This window comes from Oncorhynchus mykiss, chromosome 25 (genome assembly GCF_057628025.1).
Source record: "Oncorhynchus mykiss isolate SJ-2025 chromosome 25, ASM5762802v1, whole genome shotgun sequence".
NCBI lineage: Eukaryota > Metazoa > Chordata > Actinopteri > Salmoniformes > Salmonidae > Oncorhynchus > Oncorhynchus mykiss.
The window spans coordinates 92318725-92331142 of NC_143046.1; the positions used below are offsets into that span (position 1 = coordinate 92318725).

A 12418-nucleotide genomic window follows, 5' to 3' on the forward strand; every position below is an offset into this window, starting at 1 on the left:
AGCTGTAGATGCCCCCAGGGATATGAATACAGCTGTTGATGCCCCCAGGGATATGAATGCAGCTGTAGATGCCCCCAGGGATATGAATGCAGCTGTAGATGCCCCCAGGGATATGAATGCAGCTGTAGATGCCCCCAGGGATATGAATGCAGCTGTAGATGCCCCCAGGGATATGAATGCAGCTGTAGATGCCCCCAGGGATATGAATGCAGCTGTAGATGCCCCCAGGGATATGAATGCAGCTGTAGATGCCCCCAGGGATATGAATGCAGCTGTAGATGCCCCCAGGGATATGAATGCAGCTGTAGATGCCCCCAGGGACACAAATGCAGCTGTAGATGCCCCCAGGGATACAAATGCAGCTGTAGATGCCCCCAGGGACACGAATGCAGCTGTAGATGCCCCCAGGGATATGAATGCAGCTGTAGATGCCCCCAGGGACACGAAGGCATCTATTCTCAATGTATTGTGGAGATCATTCCAACCATGTGGAGACAACTAAAGGCCTACTTACCAAAGGAGTCTGAATAGTTAACCAACCCTGTGAACAGGTTTGATAACTTGTCATTTTAAATCTTAACAGTGATTTCATGTAAATCGGAAGGTCTTGAAGCAGGGCTTTGTAAACAAAAAGAGCGTAATGATATTATCTACGTGACTTTAAAGAGGTCCCGCCAACCTTTTGGTAAAGAACACAGTGTTTTGTAATACAACTGTCTCCTGTGATAAAACAAAGGGTGCTTTGATTAAAGTGAATCCACGGGTTTGAGAGGCAACTTAAACACAGGCAGAAAGGTTGACTGCACAATCTACTTCCTGCTGGCTAAAGAAAGACTGTTTCTGTAAAAAAAGCCCACTTTGAATATTTGTTTCCTCATCAATCACGATGACCTGAGATCTGTCACTAAAACAATCACGATGACCTGAGATCTGTCACTAAAACAGTCACGATGGCCTGAGATCTGTCACTAAAACAATCACGATGACCTGAGATCTGTCACTAAAACAGTCACGATGACCTGAGATCTGTCACTAAAACAGTCACGATGGCCTGAGATCTGTCACTAAAACAATCACGATGGCCTGAGATCTGTCACTAAAACAATCACGATGGCCTGAGATCTGTCACTAAAACAATCACGATGGCCTGAGATCTGTCACTAAAACAATCACGATGGCCTGAGATCTGTCACTAAAACAATCACGATGGCCTGAGATCTGTCACTAAAATAATCACGATGGCCTGAGATCTGTCACTAAAACAATCACGATGACCTGAGATCTGTCACTAAAACAATCACGATGACCTGAGATCTGTCACTAAAACAATCACGATGGCCTGAGATCTGTCACTAAAACAATCACGATGGCCTGAGATCTGTCACTAAAACAATCACGATGGCCTGAGATCTGTCACTAAAACAATCACGATGGCCTGAGATCTGTCACTAAAACAATCACGATGACCTGAGATCTGTCACTAAAACAATCACGATGGCCTGAGATCTGTCACTAAAACAATCACGATGACCTGAGATCTGTCACTAAAACAATCACGATGACCTGAGATCTGTCACTAAAACAATCACGATGGCCTGAGATCTGTCACTAAAACAGTCACGATGACCTGAGATCTGTCACTAAAACAATCACGATGACCTGAGATCTGTCACTAAAACAATCACGATGGCCTGAGATCTGTCACTAAAACAATCACGATGGCCTGAGATCTGTCACTAAAACAATCACGATGGCCTGAGATCTGTCACTAAAACAATCACGATGGCCTGAGATCTGTCACTAAAATAATCACGATGGCCTGAGATCTGTCACTAAAACAATCACGATGACCTGAGATCTGTCACTAAAACAATCACGATGACCTGAGATCTGTCACTAAAACAATCACGATGGCCTGAGATCTGTCACTAAAACAATCACGATGGCCTGAGATCTGTCACTAAAACAATCACGATGGCCTGAGATCTGTCACTAAAACAATCACGATGGCCTGAGATCTGTCACTAAAACAATCACGATGACCTGAGATCTGTCACTAAAACAATCACGATGGCCTGAGATCTGTCACTAAAACAATCACGATGACCTGAGATCTGTCACTAAAACAATCACGATGACCTGAGATCTGTCACTAAAACAATCACGATGGCCTGAGATCTGTCACTAAAACAGTCACGATGACCTGAGATCTGTCACTAAAACAATCACGATGACCTGAGATCTGTCACTAAAACAATCACGATGGCCTGAGATCTGTCACTAAAACAATCACGATGGCCTGAGATCTGTCACTAAAACAGTCACGATGGCCTGAGATCTGTCACTAAAACAATCACGATGGCCTGAGATCTGTCACTAAAACAATCACGATGGCCTGAGATCTGTCACTAAAACAATCACGATGGCCTGAGATCTGTCACTAAAACAATCACGATGGCCTGAGATCTGTCACTAAAACAATCACGATGGCCTGAGATCTATCACTAAAATAATCACGATGGCCTGAGATCTGTCACTAAAACAATCACGATGACCTGAGATCTGTCACTAAAACAATCACGATGACCTGAGATCTGTCACTAAAACAATCACGACGTGATACATCAGTCAATGTAGCCTCATGTCTGTCAGCATCAATCGTAATTAAACCGTCTTCAAAACAATGTTGAAAAGGGGATGTTGTTTAACTTCGCTACATCAGATCTACTTTACCACAATGTTTAGCCAAGTATCTACCAGTAAGCAAAGTAAACATTATCAGCAAACACACGTTCCCTTCTGCTGCTTGACAGGCAGAAAGGAAATGAACCTGAACCACTCATTCTTGTCAGGTGTAGTTTACTATCATTTTATATCACTCCAATATCCAATTAATAGTGGCCAGTGTTGAGAGATATCGCTCTAAGTATCTGAAAATACAGGATCAATTGATGTTGACTGATCATGAAAAGCATGCAGTTACTTCCTGTATAACTCTGATAGATCGAATTGTTTTGTTTCATGGAATAACTGGACATTGCTCTTCAAAAGGTGATGATATTACAACCAAATGCACCATTACATCTGGGAGTCTCTCTGGTTAAGTCTCGAAGAGATTTCTACACTCGGATTGCGCAAGATTTGCCCATTTATTATTTTCAAAATTCTTCAAGCTCTGTCAAAGTGGTTGTTAATCATTGCTAGGCAACCATTTTCAGGTAGCGCCACAGTCTTTCAAGTAGATTGAAGTCAAAACTGTAACCTGGCCAACCAGAAACATTCACTGTCTTCTTGGTAAGCAGCTCCAGTGTAGATGTGGAGAGTGGTACTCAGTAATGTGTTGTATTGAATTGGTTTGGGAATATTTATTTAGTTTTTGGCGGTTTTGTTCGTTATTTATTTTTTTCATTATAGTGCGTTAGTGCGTTATTGCAAACAGGATGCATGTTTAGGAATATTTGTATTCTGTACAGGCTTCCTTCTTTTCACTCTGTCATTTAGGTGGATTAACTACAATGGTGTTTGTCCATCCTCAGTTATCTCCTATCACAGCCATTAAACTCTAACACTGCGATTACTTAAGTTTAAATATATAGAGTACTGTACACACTACAGTTCCTGAGGTTTAAAATATCAGCTCTACTGGACACCGACATGAGGAAGTGAATGAACTGAGAGTGAATACCGGCAGGGCATTCTACACCATTAAAAAACAAATTCAAATTGATATACCTATAAAAATGCACTTTATAGCAGCAAGGTGTGGGGTCCACTTGCAAAACAAGATTTTACCCAATGAGACAAACACCCCATTGAAATCCTGCATGGAGAGTTCTGTAAGATTCTCCCACACGTCCAGAGGAAAATTACAAACAATGAATGCAGGGCAGAATTAGGCCAATATCCACTAATAATAAAAACTCAAAAAAGAGCAATTAAGTTTGGGAAACATCTAAAATACAGTGACCCCCTCTCATATCATTACCAAGCCCTGCAATGCCAAGAGCTGAGCAAAGAAAATAGTTTCCTCATCCAGCTGGTCCTGGGGCTGAGTTCACAAACCTGTTCTACTAACGCACTGAAGCCTCAGGACCAGAACATCCAATCAATCAGAAAACAAGTTACAACAACAGTCAAAACTAAACTACATTACCTATTGGGACACACAAGCACAAGCAAAATGCAGTGCTATCTGGCCCTAAATTCACCGTACACCTTGGCAAAGTATTTGACCATGGTTACTGTTCGAAACCTGTAGAAAAACCTTGACAACGTACAGGCTCAGTGAGCACAGCCTTGCCAATGAGAAGGGTAGACACAGGAAAACCTGGCTCCCTGTAGAGGAAAGGCACTGCACAACAGCAGAACCTGAGACGGAGCTGAATTTCCTGACAAAATGTAAAAAAAAATATAAAACAATTTGTGCCATTTCCCCAAATGTTAAACCCTTAGAGGTTTCAAAGACCTCTCTGATGAGGATAGGACGCAGAGAGCTGTGGGTTGGCAGCGCACTACATTGCTGCATGCCATAAGATGAGGGACAATGTCTGACAGACCAACCTGCACATGTCCTCTATGCTTATTGTGATTGTCCATTGTATGGTTATTTTGACCCTTGATTATTGTTGCTACTGATTGTCCTATTGACATTATTGATTATTCTTTTAATTATTTAAATATTGTAAATTAATCACTTAATCTCCAAGGTACGCTTTGGCAGTATGTACATTGTTAAGTCAATAAAGCCAATAAAGTGAATTGAATTGAAAGCGAAAGGGAGAGAGGCAGAGAGAGAGGGAAGAGAGACATGCCAATTAGGATCTGGCTAAAAATACTTGAATCAGTTATACAACCCATTACCCTTTATGGTTGTGAGGTATGGGGTCCGCTCACAAACCAAGAATTCACAAAATGGGACAAAGACCAAATTGAGACTCTGCATGCAGAATTCTACAAAAATATCCTTTGTGTACAACGTAGAACACCAAATAATGCATGCGGAGCAGAATTAGGCCGATACCCGCTAATTATCAAAATCCAGAAAATAACCGTTAAATTCTACAACCACCTAAAAGGAAGCGATGCCCAAACCTTCCATAACAAAGCCATCACCTACAGAGAGATGAACCTGGAGAAGAGTTCCCTAAACAAGCTGGTCCTGGGGCTCTGTTCACAAACACAAACACACCCCACCGAGCCCCAGGACAGCAGCACAATTAGACCCAACCAAATCATGAGAAAACAAAAAGATAATTACTTGACACATTGGAAAGTATTAACAAAAAACCAGAGCAAACTAGAATGCTATTTGGCCCTAAACAGAGAGTACACAGTGACAGAATACCTGACCACTGTGACTGACCCAAAGTTAAGGAAGCTCTAACTATGTACAGACTCAGTGAGCATAGCCTTGCTATTGAGAAAGGCTGTCGTAGGCAGACCTGGCTCTCAAGAGAAGACAGGCTATGTGCTCACTGCACACAAAATTAGGTGGAAACTGAGCTGCACTTCCTAACCTCCTGCCCAATGTATGACCATATTAGAGAGACATATTTCCCTCAGATTACACAGATCCACAAAGAATTAGAAAATAAACTCAATTTTAATAAACTCCCATATCTACTGTGTGAGAAACCACAGTGTGCAAGCAAGATTTGTGGCCAAGAAAAGGGCAACCAGTGAAGAACAAACACCATTGTTGTCATGTCGTGTGTGTAGGTGGCAGAGAAGTCAGGCGTAGGAACAAGAACCCGTCGTGCACCAATCCATAAAACATGAACATAACAACAAACAATCTCTGACAAGGACATGAGGGGAAACAGAGGTTTAAATACACAACATGTAATGAATGGGATTGGAACCAGGTGTGATGGAAGACAAGACAAAACCAATGGAAAATTAAACATAGATCAATGATGGCTAGAAGACCGGCGACGTCGACCGCCGAGCAAGGAGAGGCATCGACTTCGGAAGAAGTAAATACAACTCATAGTTTTAGACCCACTGGCCTCTGGGACGACCCGAAGGATGAGACGCAGGGCGACCCGGAGGATGAGGCGCAGGGTGACCCGGAGGATGAGGCGCAGGGTGACCCGGAGGATGAGGCGCAGGGCGACCCGGAGGATGAGGCGCAGGGCGACCCAGAGGTTGAGGCGCAGGGCGACCCGGAGGATGAGGCGCAGGGCGACCCGGCGGATGAGGCGCAGGGCGACCCGTAGGATGAGGCACAGGGCGACCCGGAGGATAAGGCGCAGGGCGACCCGGAGGATAAGGCGCAAGGTGACCCGGAGGATGAGGCGCAGGGAGCTCCGGATGGAGACGGTGGAATTATCGCAGCATGGAAGGATCTAATACACCGGAACCTCCAACGGAACCCAGCATCTCTCCTCCGGACCGTTCCCCTCCCAGTCCATGAGGTACTGAAGGCCCCTTGCCCGATGTCTCGAATCCAGGATGGATCGAACGGAGTCGCCGGGACCCCCTCGATATTCAGAAGGGGCGGAGGAACCTCCCGCATCTCAGCCTCCTGGAGTGGGCCACCACCGGCCTGAGGAGAGACACATGGAACGAGAGGTTAATACGGTAATCGGAGGGAATCTGTAACCTATAACATACCTCGTTCACTCTCCTCAGGACTTTAATTGGCCCCACAAACCATGGACCCATCTTCCGGCCATCTCTGCCCAGGGCACGAACGCCGCCACCTCCCCCGGCCTGTCCAGGCAATAAGACCTCAGAAACCTACCCACATCCTGATTAACTCTCTCTACCTGCCCGTTACTCTCGGGGTGAAAACCTGAGGTAAGGCTGACCGAGACCCCCAGACGTTCCATGAACAACTTCCAGACCCTTGACGTGAATTGCGGACCCCGATCAGACACTATATCCTCAGGCACCCCGTAGTGCCGGAAGACGTGTGTAAACAGGGCCTCCGGGGTCTGTGGGGCCGTAGGGAGACCGGCAGAGGAAGGAGACGGCAGGACAACAACCAGGATGAAGGTGGAAGATCGGTTATAAAATCCACTGACAGGTGCGACCACAGCCGTTGTGGAACGAGTAAGGGTTGTAACTTACCTCTGGGCAGGTGTCTAGGAGCCTTGCACTGGGCGCACACCGAGCAGAAGGAAACATAAACCCTCACGTCCTGGTGGCAGAGAAGTCAGGCGTAGGAACAAGAACCCGCCGCGCACCAATCCATAAAACATGAACATAACAACAAACAATCTCTGACAAAGACATGAGGGGAAACAGAGGATTAAATACACAACATGTAATGAATGGGATTGGAACCAGGTGTGTAGGAAGACAAGACAAAACCAATGGAAAATGAAACATAGATCAATGATGGCTAGAAGACCGGTGACGTCGACCGCCGAGCACCGGCCGAATAAGGAGACGCATCGACTTCGGGAGAAGTCGTGACAATTGTAAATACAACTCATATTTATTTTCCCTTTTGTACATCATTATAACACTGTATATAGACAGAATATTACATTTTAATTTTTGGAACTTCTGTGAGTGTAATGTTTACTGTTCATTTTTATTGTTTATTTCACTTTTGTTTATTGTCTACTTCACTTGCTTTGGCAATGTTAACATATGTTTCCCATGCCAATAAAGCCTTTCAAATTGAATTGAATTGAATTGAATTTAATTGAATTGAATTGAATTGACAGGAGACACACTATGTTCTGAGAGAAAGAGAGAGAGAGAGAAAGAAAGAGAGATGAGAGAGACTGTTTTTTGTCAGATGAGAAAGAGGGAGAGAGACAGAGAGAGAGACTGTGAGAGAAAGAGGGAGAGAGTGAAGACAGAGAAAGGCTGTGTTCTGTCAGAGGATAGAGAGAATGAGGGAGAGACAGAGAGAGTCTGTGTTCTGTCAGAGGATAGAGAGATAATGTGAGAGACGAGAGAGAGAAAGAGGGAGAGACAGAGAGAGTATGTGTTCTGTCAGAGGGAGAGGGAGAGAAAGAGAGAGAGAGGATAAATGAAAGAATGAGTGAAAGCGCCCTAGTCATGGTCCATTCCAGACATCTCAAACAGCAGTTGACTGTTGTTGTGTCCTAGTTTTAGCACCTTAATAAGTGCAGCAATTTGCAGAAAAGCTACAGTTACTAGCTACCAAGCCATCGTCACGAAAGCTAGCGTCAATCATTCCCAGAGTCAACAGCCCAGAGAGATCACAACAACACCTGCAGCCCAGAGAGTTCACAACAACACCTGCAGCCCAGAGAGTTCACAACAACACCTGCAGCCCAGAGAGTTCACAACAACACCTGCAGCCCAGAGAGTTCACAACAACACCTGCAGCCCAGAGAGTTCACAACAACACCTGCAGCCCAGAGAGTTCACAACAACACCTGCAGCCCAGAGAGTTCACAACAACACCTGCAGCCCAGAGAGATCACAACAACACCTGCTTCCTAAATGGAACCCTATTCCCTATGTAGTGCACTACTTTTGACCAGAACCTTATTCCCTGTGTAGTGTCCTATTTTTGACCAGAACCCTCTGGGAATAGGGTGCCATTTGGGATGCACTTCAGAACAACCAAGTGAACCTTCAAACAGACAGTTTCTATAGCACATCTTACCCATCCTCTCCAATGGATGCTTTTAGTCTGAAAACTCGGCAAGCTCAACAGGTTGTCAACAGGTTGTCATCACGTTGTCAACAGGTTGTCATCAGGTTGTCAACAGGTTGTCAACAGGTTGTAATCTTGTATCATAAAAAATTCCACGTTCGTACTCTGTAACAATATCTTTTTTCAAAACAACGTTTGTATTTATTAAGACTGTTAGTAGTATGTAAAATGTCTCATTAATATTTGTCTGGGAGCAAACTACTCCAATCGACAAGCTATTCTGAAAAGGTGGAACTTGACAAGGTTATCGTCTTATACCACTGTGTGAAATTAAGTATTTTCTATTGGAAATTAATAGTCAACATAGATGTCTCATCTCACATCTCTGTCTTTCTCCTCTGGCTCTCCCTCCCCTACTCTCCCTTTATCTCCCTCCCTCTCCCCCTCCCCTACTCTCCCTTCATCTCCCTCCCTCTCCCCCACCCCTACTCTCCCTTCATCTCCTTCCCCTACTCTCCCTTCATCTCCCTCTCTCTCCCTCCCCTACTCTCCCTTCATCTCCCTCTCCTACTCTCCCTTCATCCCCCTCCCCTACTCTCCCTTCATCTCCCTCCCCTACTCTCCCTTCATCCCCCTCCCCTACTCTCCCTTCATCTCCCTCCCCTACTCTCCCTTCATCCCCCTCCACTACTCTCCCTTCATCTCCCTCCCTCTCCCCCACCCCTACTCTCCCTTCATGTCCTTCCCCTTCTCTCCCTTCATCTCCCTCCCTCTCTCACCCCTGCTCTCCTTTCATCTCCCTCCCTCTCCCCCTCCCCTACTCTCCCTTCATCTCCCTCCCTCTCCCCCACCCCTACTCTCCCTTCATCTCCTTCCCCTACTCTCCCTTCATCTCCCTCTCTCTCCCTCCCCTACTCTCCCTTCATCTCCCTCTCCTACTCTCCCTTCATCCCCCTCCCCTACTCTCCCTTCATCTCCCTCCCCTACTCTCCCTTCATCCCCCTCCCCTACTCTCCCTTCATCTCCCTCCCCTACTCTCCCTTCATCCCCCTCCACTACTCTCCCTTCATCTCCCTCCCTCTCCCCCACCCCTACTCTCCCTTCATGTCCTTCCCCTTCTCTCCCTTCATCTCCCTCCCTCTCTCACCCCTGCTCTCCTTTCATCTCCCTCCCTCTCCCCCTCCCCTACTCTCCCTTCATCTCCCTCCCTATCTCCCTCCCCTACTATCCTTTCATCTCCCTCCCTCCCCCTCCCCTACTCTCCCTTCATCTTAATACTTTATTTGTCATTGTCTCTCCAGGCAGTACGATAACTCCTAACTACCTTGATAACTCAACGTCTAACGTGGGTCCGTGGTGCTCCTGCTCGGCCTCCGGGAACCACCGGGAACAGTGTGACGGCTTCCTGGAATATTTTCATGATAATGTCTGCCTGAGTGAGCAACATTTTTCTATATTGTTTATTTCACTTTTGTTTATGATCTATTTCACTTGCATTGGCATTGTTAACATATGTCTCCCATGCCAATAAAGCCCCTTGCGAGAGTGAGAGAGAGAGAGAGAGAGAGAGAGAGAGAGAGAGAGAGAAAGAGAGAGGGAGAGGGAGAGAGAGAGAGATATTTCACCAGTAGCTAAGAGAGAGAGAGAGAGGGAGAGGGAGAGAGAGAGAGAGAGAGAGAGAGAGAGAGAGAGAGAGAGAGAGAGAGAGAATACTTCAGATGGCCTTTGATGACTTTGTAATTCAGTGAATTGTGTTTCCTGCTACTGAGGTAATGAGCTGGTCAGAGATAGAGGAAGCATCCCTAAGTCTCACAGGGCTCTGGTCAGAAGTAGAGCACTATGTAGAGAATAGGGTGCCATTTTGGACCTTACAGAAAATAACACTCTGGTTAAATGCAGCCGTCGGCAGTCAGGGGAGAGAAAAACGCTGAACAACTTAAACTTCATCCAAAGTGGAGCTGTTGTTCACTGAGGTTTAAACACAGCTGTGACCCAGCTACCTGCCTGCATGCTCATCACGGATATAATAATATTATATATTAATATCCTGTTTTAATAACTGCCACACCTCACTCTGGTCCTCCTGGTTTTATAGATGTGTCAGTGAGAATGTCAAGAGAGATAGAGTTGAATTTGGGGGTTTGTGGGCTGATTTGGGCTCATTCACACAGTCCCTAATAGGGTTGCACAGCTAACAAGAATTTAACAAAGGTACCGTAATCTTCTGTAACTTTGTTCATTATTAATTTACCAAAATTCTGGTAGTCTACTGGTAAACTTTGAAAGGGCTTATTTTCCGTTTACAACCCCAGCATAAATGGTCTGTCTTGGAGACCTTGAATGGGATGTGTTGTACAGCCGAAAGAAGCGCTGGAGAGTCTAGCTGAGCCCTAGAGACTATAGCTGAGTCCTGGAGACTATAGCTGATCCCTGGAGACTATAGCTGAGCCCTGGAGACTATAGCTGAGCCCTGGAGACTATAGCTGATCCCTGGATACTATAGCTGAGCCCTGGAGACTATAGCTGAGCCCTGGAGACTATAGCTGATCCCTGGATACTATAGCTGAGCCCTAGAGACTATAGCTGAGCCCTGGAGACTATAGCTGAGCCCTAGAGACTATAGCTGAGCCCTGGAGACTATAGCTGAGCCCTAGAGACTATAGCTGAGCCCTAGAGACTATAGCTGAGCCCTGGAGACTATAGCTGAGCCCTGGAGACTATAGCTGAGCCCTGGAGACTATAGATGATCCCTGGAGACTATAGCTGATCCCTGGAGACTATAGCTGAGCCCTAGAGACTATAGCTGAGCCCTGGAGACTATAGCTGAGCCCTAGAGACTATAGCTGAGCCCTGGATACTACAGCTGAGCCCTGGATACTACAGCTGAGCCCTAGAGACTATAGCTGAGCCCTGGATACTACAGCTGAGCCCTGGATACTACAGCTGAGCCCTAGAGACTATAGCTGAGCCCTGGATACTATAGCTGAGCAGGTGGATGAAGAGAGCCTTCAGCATCGTATAATGTATAGGCTACCATGGTCCTCAGAGCCCTGGAGCTGATCTGGGGGGATGGTAGCTGAGGGTCTATAGATATAATGGGGAGATGGTAGATGTGGGTCTATAGATATAATGAGGGGATGGTAGCTGTGGGTCTATAGATATGATGGGGGGATGGTAGCTGTGGGTCTATATATATAATGGAGGGATGGTAGCTGTGGGTCCTTAGATATAATAGCGGGGTGGTAGCTGTGGGTCTATAGATATAATGGGGGGATGGTAGCTGTGGGTCTATAGCTGTGCTGCGGGGATGGTAGCTGTGGGTCTATAGATTTAATGGAGGGATGGTAGCTGTGGGTCTATAGATATATTGGGGGGATGGTAGCTGTGGGTCTATAGATATAATGGGGGATGGTAGCTGTGGGTCTATAGATATAATGGAGGGATGGTAGCTGTGGGTCTATAGATATACTGGGGGGATGGTAGCTGTGGGTCTATAGATATAATGAGGGGATGGTAGCTGTGGGTCTATAGATATAATGGGGGGATGGTAGCTGTGGGTCTATAGATATAATGGGGGGATGGTAGCTGTGGGTCTATAGATATAATGAGGGGATGGTAGCTGTGGGTCTATAGATATAATGGGGGATGGTAGCTGTGGGTCTATAGATATAATGGGGGGATGGTAGCTGTGGGTCTATAGATATAATGGGGGGATGGTAGCTGTGGGTCTATAGATATAATGGGGGATGGTAGCTGTGGGTCTATAGCTGTGCTGAGGGGATGGAAGCTGTGGGTCTATAGATTTAATGGAGGGATGGTAGCTGTGGGTCT

At 45.9% G+C, this 12418-nt stretch overlaps 1 protein-coding gene across 1 annotated transcript in view; it reads left to right on the plus strand.

Moving 5' to 3' along the window:
- Positions 1-12418, plus strand: part of LOC110512895 (GDNF family receptor alpha-4-like) — a 222093-nt gene that overhangs the window by 195824 nt on the left and 13851 nt on the right. The window contains exon 7 of the mRNA XM_090219340.1: positions 9889-10023. Within this exon, the coding sequence (XP_090075466.1) occupies positions 9889-10023 (135 nt within the window). The remainder of the gene's footprint in view (positions 1-9888; positions 10024-12418) is intronic.